Consider the following 21184-nt stretch of genomic DNA (forward strand, 5'->3'; position numbering starts at 1 on the left):
GAATACCCAAGAACCCTGACCCTGTTTTTGTTCCTTATTGAAATGAACCCAAACGCAAAGAGTTTGAGGATGGCTCTGACAGTGGGGTATTCTGAATTGCCCTGGGAATGCATCAGCAAAGTGCGAAACAGCCATTTCCCAGGCCACCACCCCTGCTATTGAGGGTCAGTGACGAGATTTCACATACAAAAACCAGTGGAAACATGTGCCTCTCCTGTACTCCCAAGCTGGTGACAACCAGCCAAGATCAAAATCTGGGGTAAGTCCCAGTCAACACCTATGAGAACACCCACTTTGCGAGTTGGGTAGAAGACTTTGGGGCTTGTATGCAAACATGCTATGGTACATGCTTTGGTACAGAGTACCTGCTGGTAAAAATATTTTTATTATTATAGAACTGCTTTTATTTCATTTTAAATGGAGAAAAAGGGTATGCTGGCCTTTTCCAGTGAGCTGTTTATTAGAGCCAGTTTCATAATTATTCTACCATGGTTATCATTATGTTGTACCAACAATTACCTGACTTCTCACCAGCCGTGTCTTCTCAGAACAAAAAGAAATGTTAAGCTGGCAACTTTCCATCAAGTGTGGGATACACAGATGCCTAACCAGGTAATTAATTCAGGATCACAACAAACACATTTTGAGCTGAATAGTGCAAAACCACCAGGGAATTTCCTGTTCTTTTTAGGACAAAACTTTGGACACTAAATTAACTTCTTTCCATGCCTCTTCCTACAGCTCTTTACTAGTAGGCTCTATTTATTTAGTGTTAGGTGGTTTTCTTTCAAAGAGAAACAAATTATATTTGAAATATAAATCTTTCTGCAGTAGGAAATGATCATATCAAACCCTCTTCCCTCTAAACTGCCTGATCAAACCCTCAAACATCAATAAAATAATTATAACTGGTTGCTCACCTGTGAAGTATTTTAAAATATTTAGACTCTAAAAGCTGAACCAAGTGTACATTCAATTACTGAAATGGTTTCTTCAGATAACTAGGATGAAGTGGACGTGGATGAGGTTATGACCTATCCAAGCTATGAGTTTCAAGATAACTGTCTTTGAGTGACACTCTGAAATTACAAATTAAAAACGGTAAGCCAGGAGAAGGCAATGGCACCCCACTCCAGTACTCTTGCCTGGAAAATCCCATGGATGGAAGAGCCTGGAAGGCTGCAGTCCATGGGGTCGCTACTAGTCGGACACGCCTGAGCGTCTTCACTTTCACGCATTGGAGAAGGAAATGGCAACCCACTCCAGTGTTCTTGCCTGGAGAATCCCAGGGACGGGGGAGCCTGGTGGGCTGCTGTCTATGGGGTCGCACAGAGTCGGACACGACTGAAGCGACTTAGCAGCGGCAGCGGCAGCGAAAAACAAAATCAGCAGCAAAACGTATGCAATAGCGACACCTGCTGGGTGTCTGAGGAAGTGGGGAGGGCTGGATTTAGAAAAGCAGAAAATCCTGAGGTTTGTAGATTAAATCACTAAAATGGATAAATGTTTTCTGTGATACTAAGTAAGAATCTTTTTGTTACTGCAACCAAGAAAATGATAGTAAACAGTGTAGACATCAAATAAGTCATTTATTCTGACTCCCCTTTCCCCAGGTTCCTTCTAACAGCCAAGAGGCTATGGTTTCAGTGGGTGGTAGAATATGATTTCTTAACAATGGCACAAATACTTTTTATTGGGGGTCAAGGGGTAGGAGCTTGTAATGGCTCTTTTAATAATGAGGATGGCATGTGTAGGTCACTGAAGGCTTAAACATGCAGACAGTAAAAAACTTATTTGTAAGAAGTTAATGCTTAATTCTCCCAGGATCCAACATTTGGAACATATTTCTTACTTCACTAAAATGGAATAAAATTTGAAATTTGGACCAAGTGGGCTGTTTGCTAACTAATCCAACTCTTACAACCAGCCAAAAATGGGTGGGGGGGAAATCATATGTTAAAACCCAATTCTGTGTAGTCAATTCAGAGAAAAATGCAGGCTGGCTCTGGTTGGACATTGGAGGTCCTGGGGGATGAGAAAGGTTAATTCAGGCCTGCAGGTGGCCTGCACCTGGGAACAGAGTCAATATTCACTGTGGTAGCCTCACTTCCTACAGTAGCTGCAATAAACGAGGCAGCCTTGAATGAATGAACCTAAGAAAAAATCCTCTGTGGGACAGAAGACTAGATTCACCAAAGGGAGGTTGGGGGACGAGGCGCGGTGTGAAGGGGAGAAGATGCTGGAGTTTCTGTTGAACACTTCCCTGTTGACTGAGTGGAGGAATAACCCACCCCACCCCAATCCCACAAATCCTTCTTCAACAAGCTGTTTTTGTTCTTGGAAGCGTTAACTGATTCGCTGCTGCAGGAGAATCCAAAGCCCTAAGAACTAGGGTGTCTTCCCCTTCCTTTCCTTCCAGAAGAGCCAGCAGCCTCAGGCAAGCCAAAGTCCTTTCCTCCCGAATGCGCAGTCTCGTGAACTCTGCGGACTTCAAAAATTCAGCAGTGGGAGGCAGCACTCTGAAGAGCTGGGAGAGGAGGTGGCATTGCTCCGACGCAGTCCTCTGAAGGTGACGGAGCATCTCGGGGCTGAGGGGATGCCAGCTGGACTGAGAAAGGAGGCGGAAGAGGTGCTTGTAGAGGTATTTCACGAAGATCAGGGTCTCGGCCCAAAAGTTGATTTCCGTTTTTTCAAACGGGTAGTCTTCTTCCACCTGAATCAGATGAAAAAGCCAAAACCCAGCCTTACGGGGGTGTTGACCCAGCCCCAGTCCAGAGCAGAGTCCTGGCTGATGCAGAAGCAGCGTGTCCCCTCCCCCATCCGACAGCGGGCCCACTTGTGCCTGTCAACACCCCTGTACACACACCACTTGCAGCCTTGAAGGTCGCCTTCTATTTTCACTCATTGTACTTCTCCACCGGAGAGGAATTCCTCCTCCCCAGACTTAACATGACCTTTGATAAGGATGTGTTTGTGGTTCTCAGCCAAGATACCTTGGGGGACTGGTGCTGAAAAGGGGACCTCAACGCAGAAGGGGACCCTAGACCTGAAGGTGCATCTAGAAATCAGGAGAGGGGAAGGGAGATGTGAGCAGCAGAGCAGAGAGCGAAGTATTACCAACATGAGACACTGCTCTCTGAGGATGAAACCCAATTTCTATAATGCTGGGGACTTTCAAGGTCATTTTTATTGGAGACACTCTATCTTGTCTCCAAATTTCCCATAAACAGACTGCTTTTTGAACTCTTGGCCTGCTGGGGATGCCAAGAAGGCCAGCTGAGTCAGACACTAGTGAAGAGGAATTTCAGTTCTCAAGATGCTTTTGCTGCTTATCTGGGTCCTCAGTTTCCCCATCTATTGACTGCTCCCCCTGGAGCAGTTTAATAGTTTTATTTTTAATAAACATAATTTTAATTTTAATAAAATAGCAGTTTATTAAACCTGGAGGGGTTTAATAGTTTTCTTCTAGTGGCCGAGACCCTGGAAGGACCCTGATTCTCTGGGAGTGTTTCAGCTTCACACCTAATTGTGGGGAGCCCTTGGTTACTCTAATGTTGATGAATAAGCATTCTCCATAATTAAACTATCAACTTCCAAGGGACCTCTTTCGAAGTCCCCTCCCCAACTCTGATGGGAAGGCTTACCATTGGAACCCCTGAATCAGCAGGAGAGCTGCCCGAGCAGCACCCAGCAGGCTGGGGTCATGTGGAGATTTTGTTAATCGGTTACTACTGTGTATCTGAGCATCCGGAAGCACACTTTCAAGCCATATCAAGCTGACAAAAGCCTGTTAAGTGCTGCCTCCAGTGGGCGTAGGTAGGACGCTCTGACACACCTCCGCCGCCTGACACCCTAGGGATTACCTGATGTGCGCTCTCCTCACAGGCCACGAGGTCCTCACCCTCTCCCAACAGCCATCCCAGCAGGACTGGGAGTCCAGGGGTCAGCTGATCCCACTGCTGGAGCAGGTCACACAGCACAGCCAGAGCCAGATCCAGTGCGCTGGAGGCATCCACCTGACAGAAGGCAAATTCTGCAAAGATGAGAGAGGTGAGCCATGAATGTGCTGCTGAGAGCCAACTGGGAGTCTGTGCAGGATTCTGAGGCAGCGAAAGCCCAGGTAAGATCACTGCCACCACCTGGCAGGGAAGCTGGTGGGAGAGGCTCACTAAGGGTTATTTGCTGTCTATACACTAGAATGAATCATAGGCCTGAACCCCACCATTTCCATGCCCCCTATCCCAGTGTGGATAGAAGCTGCCCCATCTACAGGAATCTCCCCCCTCAACCCAGCTGGAAGGATATCAGGAAAGCATCCCACCCAGCATTTCCTCTGCAGGCCTGCTGACAATGCCTGACCTCCATCACTTTGCCCCTTCCTCTAAAACAAGTCCCATTGAGCACATGACACATTAAATCTCTCACATCTCTGAGCAGGGCATCAGCAAATTTTTTCTTAAAGAGCCAGAAGGTAAATATTTTAGACTTTGGGAGTCTTTTTAATATTTATTTGTTTGGCTGCACCGGGTCTTAGTGGTGGTATGTGGGATCTAGTTCCCTGGCCAGGGATCGAACCTGGGCCTCCTGCACTGGCAGTCTTAGCCACTGGACCATCAGGGACATTCCAACTTTGCAAGTCTTATGGTCTCTGTCACAATTAACTCTGCGGAAAGCAGCCATAGACAATATGTAAACAAATGGTTGTGGCTACTAGGTTCCGATAAACCGTTATTTCTATTCCAATAAAATTGGACTTTCATGTGATTTTTAGGTATCAACAAATAATAATTCTTCTTTTTATTTTTTCCAACCATTAAAAAAATGTAAAAGCCATTCGCAGTTCACAGGCTGTACAATGACAAGTTGTGGTTGTTTAATTGCTAAGTCATTTCAGACTCTTTGCAACCCCATAGACTGTAGCCCATCAGGCACCTCTGTCCATGGGATGTCTCAGGCAAGAATATTGGAGTGGGATGCCATTTCCTTTTCCAGGGGATCTTTCTAACCCAGGGCTTGAACCTGTGTCTCCTGCTTGGCAGGCAGATTCTTTACTACGGAGCCAGCTGGGAAGCTCCCCAATGGCAGGTGGGGGTGGAATTAGCTCATAGTCCACTGCCCTCTGTGTTAGACTGAATTCATTTTTCAGATACTCATCTTAGCTGACTGCGGGAAGGGTGCTGAAAGAGTAGAATGGGGCACAGAAAAAGGAAGTGGATGACTTGGGGAAACCATTGCTTACTTCACCATTTTGCCTTCAGTTCAGTTCAGTCAGTTGCTCAGTTGTGTCCAACCCTTTGAGACCCCATGGACCGCAGCATGCCAGGCTTCCCTGTCCATCACCAACTTCCGGAGCCTACTCAAGCTCATGTCTGTTGAGCCGGTGATATCATCCAACCATCTCATCCTCTGTGGTCCCCTTCTCCTCTTGCTTTCAATCTTTCCCAGCATCAGGGTCTTTTCAAATGAGTCAGCTCTTCGCATCAGGTGGCCAAAGTGTTGGAGTTTCAGCTTCAGCATCAGTCCTTCCAATGAATATTCAGGACTGATTTCCAGATGGACTGGTTGGATCTCCTTGCAGTCCAAGGGACTCTCAAGAGTCTTCTCCAACACCACTGTTCAAAAGCATCAATTCTTCGGTGCTCAGGTTTCTTTATAGTCCAACTCTCACATCCATACATGACTACTGGAAAAACCATAGCTTTGACTAGATGGACCTTTGTTTGGCAAAGTAATGTCTCTGCTTTTTAATATGCTAATTTGGTCACAACTTTTCTTCCAAGGAGCGTCTTTTAACTTCATGGCTGCAGTTACTATCTGCAGTGATTTTGGAGCCCCCCAAAATAAAGTCTGTCACAGTTTCCATTGTCTCCCCATCTCTTTGCCAGGAAGTGGTGGGACCAGATGCCATGATCTTAGTTTTCTGAATGTTGAGCTTTAAGCCAACTTTTTCACTCTCTTCTTTCACTTTCATCAAGAGGCTCTCTAGTTCTTCTTCGCTTTCTGCCATAAGGGTGGTATCGTCTGTGTATCTGAGGTTATTGATATTTCTCCTGGCAGTCTTGATTCCAGCTTGTGCTTCATCCAGCCCAGCATTTCTCATGATGTACTCTGCATATAAGTTAAATAAGCAGAGTGACAATATACAGCCTTGACGTACTCCTTTCCCGATTTGGAACCAGTCTGTTGTTCCATGTCCAGTTCTAACTGTTGCTTCTTGACCTGCATACAGATTTCTCAGGGGGCAGGTCAGGTATTCCCATCTCTTTCAGAATTTTCCACAGTTTATTGTGATCCACACAGTCAAAGGCTTTGGCATAGTCAATAAAGCAGAAGTAGATGTTTTTCTGGAACTCTCACTTTTTCGATGATCCAACAGATGATGGCAATTTGATCTCTGGTTCCTCTGCCTTTTCTAAATCCAGCTTGAACATCTGGAAGTTCACGGTTCATGTACTGTTGAAGCCTGGCTTGGAGAATTTTGAACATTACTTTGCTAGTGTGTGAGATGAGTGCAATTGTGTGGTAGTTCTTTGGCATTGCCTTCCTTTGGGGTTGGAATGAAAACTGACCTTTTCCAGTCGTGTGGCCACTGCTGAGTTTTCCAAATGTGCTGGCATATTGAGTGCAGCACTTTCACAGCATCATCTTTTAGGATTTTTAGACAGTCCTAAATATGGGTTTGAAGGGAGGCTCAGGGCATTGACATTTCCGTTAACAACCCTGCGCCTACCACCACCAACCTAGAGCAGGCCTGAAATGTGGGACTGAAATCTTGCCACACAGATAGTACATTTCTACAGACCATCCATACATCAATGCTGTTTTTCAATGACCCACTTGTACTGAGACCTCATCTTTCTCAAATCCACATCTTCACTGCAGCCCACAGACCTTGTCCTTGACCATTTGGCCCCCAAAGAGACTTGCTCAACACACAGGGAGAAGCCTCAGAGTCTGGAATAGAAAGCTGAGTTCCCTAGCGTGTTGAGCCAGCCTCTGGGGACCTGTTAAGTGCCAATCCCCTAACCAGGTCCTTTCTCTCCAGTCCTTCAACATCCTCTGGCTTGGGTGTTACCTTTCTTAATTCACAGATGAGGAATCCAGGCACAGTTAGGTTATCTCACTTGCATACAGTCAGAAAGCTTTAAGTGGCTATAAAGAAACTGGAATTGACAGCAAGTTTCATGGTGTATGCAGAGTGCAGATTTGGAGAACTAGTACCAGCATTCCTGAGACGTAGTTCTTCATGGTGAGAGCAACAGAGCTGATGACCCTCCATCAGGGCCAGCACTACACAGAGCCCATGAAGTGGGGCCTGGGCTCACAGAAGCAGCCCAAGGACCAATGTCACCATCTTCAGAGCCCAAAATCAATCCCCCAGGTCACCTGCCCCTTAGGCTCTGCAGCTTGGCATCAGGCTTCAAACTGGGAACAGAAAAAGTTGAGGCGACGTGTGAAGGTGCATTTTTGGCTGCAGGTCTGAGCCATGTGTTGGTCTAGGCTTTGCCTATGACACAATCTCTATTTTTTATCTCTGCTGACTCCCCTGTGTAGTTCTCAACTACTTTAGAGTCTGTAAGGGGAAGAGAACACCATTAATTGGCATCTTTCAAGCCCCAAAGACTGAAAATATACATGCGGACTAGCATACAATAAAACACACAGCAGATGCTCAGAACATTCCAGTTTATGACTCTGGAGATTATGAAACTTCCTTTACCCCACTCGATTTGGATTGAATACTAACACAGGGACAGCCACAAAGAAAGCAAGCAATAAGTTGATAATAACAGAGACTTTCCTTTTATTTGAATCCTTGCTTGTCCCACCACCAGAAGGGAGGTATCCTTATTTAATAAATGAGGAAGGTGTGCTCACAGGAGGTTGGGTAACGGGTCCAGAATCTCACAGTTAGCAGTGGTGGCACTGAGCTAATAAGCATCTTTCAGTCACAGGCCACGCCCGCCCTGCAGGGAAGCCTTGGAGAAACACTCCCAGTACCCCATGGAGATGAGGAAGTCAGACTCAGTTTTATTATTTTTATATAAAAGTGGGGCTTCCCTGATAGCTCAGTTGGTAAAGAATCTGCCTGAAATGTGGGAGACCTAGGTTCAGTCCCTGGGTTGGGAAGATCCCCTGGAGAAGGGAAAGGCTACCTACTCCAGTATTCTAGCCTAGAGAATTCCATGGACTACATAGTCCATAGGATTGCAAAGAGTTGGACACGACTGAGAGACTTTCTCTTTTCATGCATTAAAAAGAGCTCCCAGCTGAGGGTCATATTTTGAAGAAAGGGTCAAAGCTGTAAGTCCTCTATACTGTGGCATCAGCATCAGGTCAGCTTCTCTTGAAACCTTCCAGAAAAATCTTCCCTCTGATTCACCACTTATCCCTCCCTGCCCTGGCTCTTCTTTTTGTCTCCTTAAGGCAAGGACTGAAAGCTCTATGGGGAAGAACATAGTTTCATCCACCAGCAAAACCAGTGCCTGCAGCTTGTGCAACACTCCCAATGGGTCCATGAAGACCACTCGGAAGTTATCAGAGATGCCACCAGGAAGGCCAGACTGTTGCACCTGCCCCGCCTGAGGACTGATGTCCCCTGTCCTGCACCATGTAGTTGGGCATCACACTTAGAAAGTGCCAGGGGAGTCCTGGGAATGACTGAAGCTCTAGAGGAGAGCTGGTGTGTTGTCTGGAAGTGAATCTACTAGAATTATAACCATCCAAACACTGACCCCACCAAGTGAGGAGAGACGAGGAAGGGGAGCTGGGATGGGGGTGAGGGGAGGATTAGATAGATTTAGACCTCCTGCTTGAGGGGCCAGATGCACCTTGCCAAGTTCCTTCTTTTATTGCTTTACCCTGGACTAAAACAGCTCAGCCAGAGCAGCCCAGTCTCTACTGGCTGAATGCCTTCTGAAGAGGAGGCTGAAGGGTGGGGAAAGGGATTTTCAACATAACCCTGCAGACCAGCCAGGCTCTCACAGGCTTCTCTCAAGGAAGCAAGAAAGCAAGTGGCCAAGCAACAGGCGTGTTGGAGGAATCTGTTGTGTGTCCGGAACAGCCAAAACAATCTGGAAAAATACAACAGAACTGGAGGACTCACACTTCCTGATTTTGAAACTGGCATAAGGATAGACATAATATAGATCAAATGGAATAGAATTGAGTGTCCAGAAATAAGTTCTCACAATTACAGTCAATTGATTTTTGACAAGGGTGTCAAAATAACTGGTTGGGGGAGGAACAGTCTTTTAAACCAAGGGAGCAAAGACAACTGAATATTCACATGCAAAAGAATGAAACCATGCCCCTACCTCAAAACATACATGAAATTAACTCAAAATACCTCAAAACTAAAGTTAACAAGTAAAACTATAAAACTCAGAGAAATATAGGAGTAAGAAATGGTTTTTTAAACATGACATCAAAAGCACCAGCAATAAAAGAAAAATTAGACTTCATCAAAATTGAAAACTTTTATACTTTAAAGGACATTATTAAGAAAGTGAAAAGAAAATTCACAGAACTGGAGAATATACAAGGGGTATGTATTTTAAATACATAAAGTGAAAGTGAAAAGTGAAAGTGAAAGTCACTCAGTTGTGTCCGACTCTTTGTGACCCCATGGACTGTACAGTCCATGGAATTCTCCAGGCCAGAGTACTAGAGTGGGTAGCTTTTACCTTCTCCAGGGAATCTTCCCAACCCAGGGATCGGACCTAGGTCTCCCGCATTGCAGGCAAATTCTTTACCAGCTGAGCCACAAGGGAAGTCCAAGAATACTGGAGTGGGTAGGCTATTCGTTCTCCAGCAGATCTTCCTGACCCAGGAACCGAACCAGGGCCTCCTGCATTGCTGGTGGATTCTTTACCAAATGAGCTATCAGCGAAGCTCTTAAAACCCAATCATAAAAGACAAATAATCCAGTTAAAACATGTGCCAAGGGTCGGAACAGACATTTCTTTAGAAAAGATATACAAATGATCAATAAGCACATGCAGAGATGCTTAGCATCATTAATCATCAGGGAAATACAAAGCAAAACCACAATGAGAAACCCCTTCATACTCACTAGTGTCACTTGAATCAAGAAGACATATGCTAAGTTTTGGTAAAAGATGTGAAAAAATTAAAACTTCCATAGATTGCTAGTAGGAATGTAAAATGGTGCCAGCCACTTTGGAAAACTGTCTGAAACTCTCTCCAGCTCTTAGACATATACATATACCTAAAAACATATGTTCACACAGAAACATGTACATGAATGTTCATAAGACCATTATTCATAAAAGCAAATAAGTGGAAACCACAATGTTCATGAACCAATGAAGGGATAAATAAATGTGGTACATCCAAACAATGGAATACGATTCAGCTATAAAAAGGAATGCAGTACCGATACATGCTACAATGCAGATGAACCTAGAAAACATGCTAAGTGAAGAAGCCAGGCACAGATCACATACTGTATAATTCCACTCATATAAAATGTCCATAACAGGCAAATCATACAGACAGAAAAGTAGATTAGCGGTTGCCAGGGGTTGGAGAATAGGGAGAATGAGGAATGGCTGCTGATAGATAGAGTGTTTCTTTTTAAGCTGATGCAAATGTTCTGGAATCAGATACTGTTGATGGTTGTACAACCTTATGAATATACTAAAGTTTGTACACATGTACACTTAAATTTTACATATTTTTTGCTATATGACGTATTTTATGGGGGGGGGGTAGGCATGAAGAGTGTGGAAGGCTGAAAAATGGCCTCCCAAAAGATACCTATGTAAAGTCCCTGGACCTTGTGAATGTTAATTTACTTGTAACAACGGTCTCTATAGATGTGATCTGGTTGATGATACTTAAATGAGGAGATAATCCTGTATGATCCAGGTGGCCCCTAGATATCATCACCATTGTCCTAATAAGGGGGAGGGGGATTTGACACTAGACACACATAGAAAGAAGGGCTTCCCTGGTGGCTCAGACGGTAAAGAATCTGCCTGCAATGCAGGAGACCTGGGTTCAATCCCTGGGTCAGGAAGATCCCCTGAAGAAGGAATGGCAACCCTCTCCAGTATTCTTGCTGGGGAATTTCACGGACAGAGAAGCCTGGTGGGCTTTAGTCCATGGGGTTGCAAAGAGTTAGATACAACTAAGTGACTAACATACATGTAACACACACAGAGAAAGGAGAAGGTGATGTGAAGACAGAGGCAGGGGCGAAAGTGATCCTAACGAGGAAATGCGGACAGCCTCCAGAAACCGGAAGGGGCAAGGACTGGATTCTTCCCTAGCACCTGCAGGAGGAGTGTGGCCCAGCTGACACCTTATTTTCTGGCTTCTGGTCTCCAGAGCTGTGAGACAATAAATCAGTGTTGTTTTAAACCACCAAGTTTGTGGTCATTTGTTACAGTAGCCAGAGTCAACTAATATGGAAGAACCTATTAAGGGTAGGTTGTGGTATTTCTCTTTGGAGTGGTGAAAATGTGTGAAAATTGTGCTGATGATTGCATTACTCCATGAGTATGTTAAAAAACACTGCCTTGTACTCTTTAAATGGGTGACTTGTATGGTATATGTATGCTATATCTCAGTAAGACTAGGATGTTTAAAAAAAAAAAAAAATCTGCTATGTGCTCAAGTTGGTTCCGGTTGCTTGGAGGAAGCCTGACCACAGAGTCTGTCTGGAAAGGGCCAGTCTACTGAGGGGACTGGACAAACATCTAGAGCCTCATACATGCTGGTAGGGCCTAGTTCTCAGGTGCTGGAGGGCTCTGCAGAGGTGAATGGTTGGTCGGAAAGAAGGCTCAAGAAGGATTCCTGGAGGAGCTGGGACTCTGCCTGGCCCTTCACCACACAATCAGGAAATGGGAGCTAATGGTCTGCTTTGAGCTAGTGATATGCTAAGTACTGTAGAAAACAAAGCAAGAGACTGACACCTCCTGTCCTGTCCTCAGGAAGCTGGTGGTCTGGATGGGAAGGTCAGGCAAACACTCAGGCAACGGTGAGGAATCAATGGAGTGGTCTGGATCCCAAGAGCCGCAGGAGCCAAGGAAGGGGAGAGGTCAGCGTCGGGGAATAAATCACCTCCAAGACTCTCCCCGCACTAGCTAAGGGAGTGCTTCAAGTAGGGAAGGGTTGCTGGTACACACGTGTCTGGGGCTGCCTACGCAAGGCAGACTGGGTTAACACTCAGTCATTTGGAAGCAAGTTGGAAGCCCAACAAATGGGCATTTAGAACTGGTTAATCCTACGCTTTCCATGCGCAAGAATGGATAACTCACTTGGATTGCAGCGGAGGACAGAGGACAAGAGGCTGCAGGGCTGCTGCCGCACAGGCCTCCTCTCGCTACTGCCCTGGCCATGTCAAGGTCTCCTGCCAAGGCAGCCACCTGGGGATCAGAAGCCATCTGACTTGCTCCCCTGCCATCTTCTTCCCCACCTCCATGAAGAGGCCCACCTTGGGGCTGGGAGCTGAAGACCTAGGCTTCACCCAGTGTGCCGGATCATTCAAAGTGGTAGCTTAGTCAATGTCCCAACTAAGACATGTGATCTTTCATTTCTAGGCAGGTTTGGGGTCATTTTCAACTGTACTGATTAAAGTGAAAATGCTGACACGGATTTTTTTCTGTGTTGCCAACCATGAAAACCAATTCAGACCATGGATTAGAAACCTACCGTTTGATTATAAAGTATTATAAGGGAGATGCCTTTGAGACTAAGGCCATTGGTCAAGCCTCTTTCCCAGTCTTTTCCAAGAGAGGTCAAGTCAGCCCAGGAAATGCTGAGCAAATGGTGAGGAGTTGGATTCTCCCTCCCACCAGCTCTAGAGAATCCTGTCAGGCATTTGTGGAAAACCCCTCAACCCTGCCATCCACCCAACTCCCCTCACCATCCATTTACCCATCAATTCAAGCTTTTATCTCCCCACAAATACTTGTTGATCACCAGATAGGGGTTTTGTTGTGGGGATGGGAAAGGGAGGGGGGAAGCTGTGAGAAACATGAGAAAAATTCCAGGCCCTTCTCTCAGAGAGCAAACAGTTTAGTCAGAGGCAAGCTGACACATATGAAGTGTCAGGAAGTAGTCAAAGATGGTGCACAACACGGACTGATTATACCATTCCTAGCTGTAATGAAAGGACGGAAAAGGGAAAAAAGAAAGAGTGCGGGGTGGAAGAAGGGGGAGCTTCAGAGAGGAGACACTTGTGCAGATGAGGGTCAGAGGACAAGCACAGCTGGGATGAAGGGGAGGAGTAGGGAGATTAGACCGGCCTGTTGAGGAGGCAGGTTTGGGGGAGCTGGAGGTGAAGATGGAGGGGCAGACAGTCTAGGGCAGGTTTGGTGATGGGGGAGGGGGATGGGCAAAGCTGAGTGAGTACAACTGTGCTTTCTTTTTTCTGAGTGAAAATATTTTAAGGCTTCATCAGGCTGTTTCTAGACCAGTTTCCTCATTTCCAGTGTTCTCCATGGATTTCTTCACATCCCCTCAGGAGGTCAAGAGCCAGTATTACAACTAGTCACGAGAAACAACCGTGGGACCAAAGCCTGGCTCAGCTGCTGACTCTGCCATTCAACTCTTGCAGGGGCTCCAGGAGGCTCACTGGCCCCTGCCTCGGCTGACCCTTGACCCCTAGAGCCCAGGTTCTCTGCTCTCCAGTAGCCAGGGCTCAGAGGTGGGACTTCCAGGCACCTCAGTCAGTGAGAGAACTTCCTAAACCATCAGAGGTCATCACCTCAGACTTTACCACATAACAGAGCTCCCACATGCCCCTAACCTCAGAGAAATGACCCAGAGGAAGGTTCTATCCTAAGGAACAGAGACAGGTTGGTCCCTCCGGTGGCTCTGATGAACCGAGCAGGAAATCTGGGTCGGGGAACATGGTATCTGTGGTATCAGTCTCTGTTCTTTATATGAATATTTTGAAAATTTCATCAAAAAAGAAGCCCATGTGCCGGTCGGTGCTCCCAAGGGCAGCCCAGCAGTAACTGAGACCACTGCCCATGCATCCGCTGCTGGACATCGTGCCCTGGATGACAGCCAGCCCCTCCCCTCACTCCCAACCTGCCCACGGTACTAAGTCTGGCCAGGAACTCAGACTTCAGCTGGCCCAGGTAGACCCCTCTCCCTCCTCCTCCTTCTTTTTCTTTTGGTTTCTTAAGCCCTGAAAACCATTGTTTAAAAGACAGGACACATGGAGGCAGAACCCAATCAAAGGCACACAGCTCAGGGGTTCCCAGGCCCCAAGGGACCCAGCAGACGTACCCAGCAGGGGTGCAGATGGACTATTGGGTCTTCACACAGCTGTTTGGGACAGCTCATAAGGTTTTTTAAAAACCAGGGAGATTTTTCATAAAAATCCAAATGTCCAGCATCTTTTGAAAATTCAGAAAATTGGAACTTAGTATCTCTAGGTCTGTAGTTTAATGGGCTGCCTGGAGCACAGAAGTGGCCACGCACTACAGGAGGCATCTGTGTGCCCTGTCTGGGACCATCATACTGCCTCCCACCTCACCCCTGCAGGCATGTGGGCTTGTGATGCTGAAATAGGGTACCCACGAGGGCAGCAGGCCTCCAGCCAGCCCCTTATCTTATAGACGAGACCCACGACCAAAGGCCTCTCCTCACATCAGCCCCACGCCCCTCTCCCTACACCTTTCATGGCTTTGTTTCCTCATCATTCCCTGTCTGACAGATGTTCCTCATCTTGACTTAGCCAGGCCTTCTTGGCCCTCAGGACCCAACTCATTTTTGGTTGTCACAATTCAAAGGAGGTGGGTGCTATTGGCATGAGCTGGGTAGAGGCCAAGAATGCTGCTAAACATCCCATAATGCCCAGGACAGCTCCCTCTCTGAAATGTCAACTGTGCTGAGGCTGAGAAACCCTGCTTTAACCTTCCCCACAACCCTGCACAACTGCTGAGTCCCTTCCGTGAAGTCTCTGCAAGTAAATGGAGGGAGGGATGGAGGGATGGAACTCTCAGTGTCATTAGGAACCAGCGGCCTGACTCTCTATTTGGGGAAGACAAGGAAGACCTCATCTCCTCACATCCCTTTTCTGGAAGGCAATCCCTAGGCGCACCCTCCACTCCCAGCTCTCTGGGCAGAGGTGGGGCAGCACATGGAACTCAGTCACGTGAGATGAACAGCCTGCTACAGAGCCCTTTCTGTCTGGAAGTGGAAACATTTTCCAATTCTGAAGGGAAAGGATAAAAATACCATCGTTTGAAGTTCTAAAAATAGTTTTGGGGAAAAAATCTTTCAAATATTAGTAATTTGCTTTTTCTTAATTTTCCAGCTGTTTTCATATGGAACAGAGGGCCTGGGTTCCCAAAAGTTCCTACGGACCCAGTTCCCAAAGATGGAGATCCCCACGGATACAGTCATGTGCCTGATACACATTTCCTGGTGACCTATTGTGAAACCAGAAATACTGCAGCAAATTCCTTGCTTCCATAAAAAAAAAAAAAAAGATACATATATTTAAAAACCTTTATTTTTAAAGTTAAAAAAACTACAATATAGAAAATGTGGGTCCACCTCAAATCACTGGGTAAATCTGAGTGCTAAGTCGTTTCAGTCTTGTCCAACTCTTTGTGACCCTGTGGACTGTAGCCCACCAGGCTCCTCTGTCCTTGGGGATTCCCCAGGCAAGAATACTGGAGTGGGTTGCCATGCCCTCCTCCAGGGGATCTTCCTGACCCAGGGATTGAACATGCATCTCTTATGTCTCCTGCGTTGGCAGGTGGGTTCTTTACCACTAGCGCCACCTGGGAAGCCCATATATATGTATTTTCCTCCTCTCACCCCCATTTAAAAAATGGATACAGTCAACATGAATGAAAACAAATAAGCATTTCCTAAAAGTGTGCACTTATTCAGTAGGGCTACACTTTACCAACAAGGGGTTGATAAATTACAGCTGGTTAACAGTGTCCTTGGCTCAAAGCTTATAAAAATACTTGTATTTGTTCACTTCTAACCACACCAAAGAATAAGACATGGGTTCAAACAAATATCACCCTCAGGCAGCAACGCTACGGACAAGACCTGGTCCTCCTAGAGGCTTGCATCTTGAGGAGAGGGGAGCAGCCCTCACTGCCTCTCCTTTCCACGGACTACAGTTCTGTGTGTGATACTCAGTCCTATTTCTTGTGGTAACCTCCCAAGGTCAGCAGGAAGAGTGAGTCACACATGGGCTTTGTCCGTGGCCCTTCCAGAGCAGGATAACCAAGGCGTGTCCCTGGGGCCCTGGTGGGTGGCAGGGCCACAGGGAGAGGACTGAGTTGGATCCAGACCAGAGAGGCTCTGCATGATAGCACTGGGCCCACACTTGGCATTCCTCCGTTCAGCGAGGACAAATCATGCCAGGCCCCTCCTGTGAATGTGCTAAGTCAGTCTCTGGTCCTCAGGTGAGCCAGGCCCTCTCCAGCATCCCCTGCACTCGGCCTGCTCCTTGTTGGTTTCACTCTGCTGAGCCTCCCAAAGTGGGCAATCACCTCCACCTCTTCGTGGAAAGTGAGCGCCTTGTGTGTTTTATCCTCTCTACACTGTCACTCACCCCAAAGCTCTCCTCCCAGAAGGGGCAATCTGACACCCATCTCCCTCTCTCCCTGCCTAGGGAGCCAGTGAGGGCAAGCAGGAGAGACTTCGATGCAAGCAGGGGTACAAAGAGGATGTCTGGAGATTGGGAAGTCCTTTTGGGGAGTGGAAAGAGGTTGGGCAACCTGAGATCCCTTCTTCCACCAGCCTCCTCTCCCCCTGCCTGGGCAGAGTTCAGTGGCTCTGCAGGTACATTCCACATGTCTTACTCACCAGCTTGGACCTTGCAATTTCCCTTTCCCTGAAGTCACTCTAGCTTTCTCTGCTTTATTTCACTGTTGGAATTTCTTTCTCTTACAGGGAATTTCTTCTCAGCCTGAGTGCTCAGGACTGACTAGCTCCTTCTGAGTTCTTTGTGAGGCTTCTCTGGCCCTCAGATGGGGGACTGCCCAGCTCCCCTAAAACACTGGTGGGACATGGAAGATGGAGGATAAGGATGGTCTGAGTGTGTATCTAAAGACTAGAAATTTGAAACCAGAAACATCCAGGATGGGGGAACTTCCCTCATGGTCTAGAGGCTAAGACTCTGAGCTCCCAATGCAGAGGGCCTGGGTTTGATCCTAGGGAACTAGATCCCACATGCCATGACGAAGATCAAAGATTCCACAACTGAGACCCAGTGCAGTCAAACAAACAAATAGCTACACTTAAAAAAAAAAGAAAAAGAAACATCCAGGATAGTCATTTTTCTCTCCTGAGAACTTTCTCACTATCACCTCCTGCCTTCTCCCAAATCCAGAAAACTCCTCTTTAGATGTCCACTCCTCATTCTCAGGCTTTTATGGCTCTAAACAGAACAAAGAGAGTCCTTGGTAATACAATGAGCAAAAGTGAAAAGTGAAAGTGTTAGTCATTCAGTTGTGTCTGACTCTTTGTGACCCCATGGACTGTAGCCCATCAGGCTCCTCTGTCCATGGAATTCTCCAGCAAGAATACTGGAGCAGGCTGCCATTCCCTTCTGCAGGGGATCTTCCCGACCCAGGGATCAAACCCAGGTCTCCTGCATTGCAGGAGGATTCTTTACAAAACAACGAATAAATGACTCTTAAACTCACAAAGTGATTTTAAGATTTATAAACACTGCTCAAAATATAAGTGCCTGTGATTTAAAAGTTCCTGGGGATTTTGTGTCTTGAAATTGAGTTCACTCCCAGGTTACCCAAGGCCTTTCCTATCTGTGACCATCATTCCCCAACACCCTCGCTGTAAGTACTGTCAAAGGCATCGGAACTGCCTGCTGCCAAGACCCCGGGCTAGAGGAGGTGAGGCTGAGGCTGGAGAAGCCTGGGGAGGGTGAGGGGGAGGGAAGGGAAGGGAGAGGCCACAGAAAACAAGCCAAGGAAGCGATGATCGTTCAAGAGACTACAGGCTCTGGGTTTTGAGCAATTAAAAAGGAGAAAAGATCAAACTGTTGGCAGGATGGATTTAAATAAGCTGCTAGGAAGAGCGTCTGGGTCTTAAGGGTTTTGAGACCCTAGAGGCCACTGCTTAGAAGAGCTCCTTTGCCTTCAGTATCAGCTCTTCCATGGGGAGGGTGGGAGGAGGGATTAAAATGAGAGGAGGTACTCTGGGAAGAAGCAGGTTGTTTTTGACCTTGAGGATGTTTTGGTCTTGCTATGAATGTTACTGGTAACAACAATCAACATAAAACTAAACTGACAGTGGCTAAATAGCACAAGATAAAATTCATCATAACCGACCAAAGATGTCATTTTGTTGGTGACGTTGAAAACGGCAAACAATGATAACAACAACTATGGGGGAAAATGTGATTTGGTGGAAACAAACGAAACCAGATATGGTAAAACTCTTACTAAAATTTTTGACTGAAAAGGCAAACCTTCATTGCCAAATATATAGGTAAAAGAGTTGATACTTAAGAAAAAAAGGGAGAATGTTAGAAAATTTTAACTGCTCTATACCTACTCCAGTACTCTTGCCTGGAAAATCCCATGGACGGAGGGGCCTGGTGGGCTGCAGTCCATGGGGTCACTAGGAGTCGGACACGACTGAGCGACTTCACTTTATTTTTTCACTTTCATGCATTGGAGAAGGAAATGGCAACCCACTCCAGTGTTCTTGCCTGGAGAATCCCAGAGACGGGGGAGCCTGGTGGGCTGCCGTCTATAGGGTCGCACAAAGTCAGACACGACTGAAGTGATTTAGCAGCAGCGGCAGCAGCAGCATACAGAAATTGGTCAAGGTATTAAACTGGCTTGATGGAGTTACACTGGAAAATAATTTCTTGATGAAAATTCATTAATGTTGGCATTGTTGTTTTTCAGTCACTAAGTTTTGTCTGACTCTTTGTGACCCCACAGACTGCAGCATGCCAGGCTTCCCTGTCCTTTACTATCTCCCTGAGTTTGCTCAAACTCATGTACATTGAGTCAGTGATGCCATCCAACCATCTCATTCTCTGTCACCCCCTCTTCCTCTTGCCCTCAATCATTCCCAGCATCAGGGTTTTTTGCAATGAGTTGGCTCTTTGCATCAGGGGGATAAAGTATTGGAGCTTCAGCTTCAGCATCAGTCCGTCCAATGAATATTCAGGGAATATTGGTATAATTCAGATTAAAAATTTGGGATCTTCCCAACCCAGGGATCAAACCCAGGTCTCCTGCAGTGCAGGCAGATTCTTTGCCATCTGAGCCACCAGGGAAGCCCCAGTGAACATTATGCCTAGAGAAAAGGGCAGGCATAAAAGGTCATATATGATTCCATTTATATGAAATATCCAGCATAGGAAAATTCACAGACACAGAAAGCAGATTAGTGGTTATGAGGAGCTGGGAGGGGAGGTTATGACAGGGAGTGACTGCTTAATGGAGATGGGATTTTTTGGGGGGAGTGATGACAATGTTCTGAAACCAGAGGGTGGAGATGGTTGCACAATATTATGAATTACTCAATGCCACTGAACAGTATACTTTAAAATGGTTAATTGTATGTTATGTGAATTTTCACTTTAATTAAAAAAAAAAAATCCAAAACAGCAAAGACTCTTTGGGGATGGAGCCAGAGGGTGTGCCAAAGACAGAGGATGGTGGGTAATTGACTTCCGTACCTCTGTGGCTTTAAATAAGGGATGGGTGAGAATGGGGCTCTCCAGTGAGTACTGCTCCCCAGGACACATTTCCCAAAGAAATGTGCCCTGCCTGCTCAGGACATGAGGTGTAGACGGATAGATGAGGGTGTACACAGGGATTAAGAGGGCAAAGAGGGAAGAGAGGCCAGCTCTCCCTCCCCGCTGAGAGTGCTGGCTCACACAGGGACAGAGATTTAGGGTTTAGAGGACTAGAAAGGCTGCAAGCAAGCCCAGGAGGGTGGTCTCAGTGGCCACTGAGGAGGGAAGCCTTGCTTTCCTATACCTCATCACGTTTGGTAATAAAGCAAGACATTTCACATCTAGAAGCACCTGCCAGGTAAGACTCGTATGTAAGTGGAGCCCGTGAAATAGAGTTTTATGCACAGAGCAGAGATCAGGTCACAAAGCTGTAAGAAGTCTCTTTACCCGAATTACACAGACCCAATTGTCTGGCTTCCATTTCATTGCCTGAGTCTGTTTTATAGTCATGCTTTTTCATGAAAGCTTTTAAGGGAGGCCATTCCCTGATGTCATGTAAAAAAAATGTCCGAATACAATTACATTACAGAACAGCACTCTTGGAAGAGAACACAGCCACGAAGCTTGCTGGTGTCCTGTTTCCTTCTCTTTAAAAGCCATTTGTCCTCTCTCTAAAGACAGAAGCCCCCCAATCCCAGCTCTCCCGGTCCCTCTCTCTGTCAGAGGGCCCAGCAGCACTGAGCTGGGAAATGCATGCAGAACTGGGGACCCCCCCCCCAGGGATGTCGGTGGGCCATCAGGGAGTGGGGTCTGGCTCTGGGGCCTGGCACGCAGTCCTGAGCCTCCTTGTCTAAGGTCACACATCTCACAGTCAAGGTGAGGAACTGAGCCTCCTTCTCCAGGCTTTCCCAGGAATTTCGGCCAGAACCTCCTTTCCACTTCCTCCCCCACCCACGTGCCTGATTCAGACATGCCCCCAGACTCGGGGAATGGTTTTCCTTAAATGCCCTTTTAAAGCTCTTCTCAATCAAAACCTGCTCTACTGTGAGCAAATTCTCCACATTTCTCACCCTTCCCTTGCTTCTTTCTTCTCCTGGCAGAAGGTGCCATGCTCCTAACTTTCCACAAGAGGCTCTTCATTTCCTGTCTCTGATGTGGACAGATCAGCCCACACCTTCTGTGACTTCTGGACAAGTCTTGCCTGCTTCTCACTCAATCTCTCTTCTTTTGAGGTCTGTACTAACCACCTCCCTGTTCTTGAGAACCTTATAACTAGAGACCTGGCCTTTCTCAATGACACAGAGTCACTGCCACTCAACTGGTGACATCAACATCCATAAAGATACCCCTCCCAGGATTTGTTTCGCCATTCTTGATCCTTTTTAATTCCAATACTCTCCATCTCCCATTTCACTGAACGCTCAACAATCATGATAGCATCTGAGACCCTGCTGTTGCTTAGAATGGTTTTGACTTCAAGATCTTAAATTCTAAGCTTTTGGGTCCCTTTTA

The 21184-nt window shown here is 46.5% G+C and overlaps 1 protein-coding gene and 1 long non-coding RNA gene across 5 annotated transcripts in view; one reads left to right on the forward strand and one right to left on the reverse strand.

Moving 5' to 3' along the window:
- Positions 1 to 1570: 1570 nt before the first annotated feature.
- Positions 1571 to 21184, reverse strand: part of THADA (THADA, armadillo repeat containing) — a 335976-nt gene continuing 316362 nt past the window's right edge. For 2 of the 4 annotated variants that reach the window (XM_027555132.1, XM_027555129.1), the window contains exons 37-38: positions 3864 to 4033; positions 1571 to 2713 (exon numbers count right to left, since the gene is read on the reverse strand). In XM_027555132.1, coding sequence (XP_027410933.1) covers positions 2318 to 2713; positions 3864 to 4033 — 566 coding nt within the window. In that variant the 3' untranslated portion in view covers positions 1571 to 2317. The remainder of the gene's footprint in view (positions 2714 to 3863; positions 4034 to 21184) is intronic. The other 2 variants (XM_027555131.1, XM_027555130.1) reach the window with 1 other exon arrangement.
- On the forward strand, positions 2476 to 9393 carry LOC113901146. The gene is made up of 3 exons (XR_003513336.1): positions 2476 to 2641; positions 3886 to 4120; positions 8428 to 9393. It is a non-coding gene; the product is annotated as an uncharacterized LOC113901146 (long non-coding RNA).

The sequence above is a fragment of the Bos indicus x Bos taurus genome, chromosome 11 (assembly GCF_003369695.1).
Source record: "Bos indicus x Bos taurus breed Angus x Brahman F1 hybrid chromosome 11, Bos_hybrid_MaternalHap_v2.0, whole genome shotgun sequence".
NCBI classification, from domain to species: domain Eukaryota; kingdom Metazoa; phylum Chordata; class Mammalia; order Artiodactyla; family Bovidae; genus Bos; species Bos indicus x Bos taurus.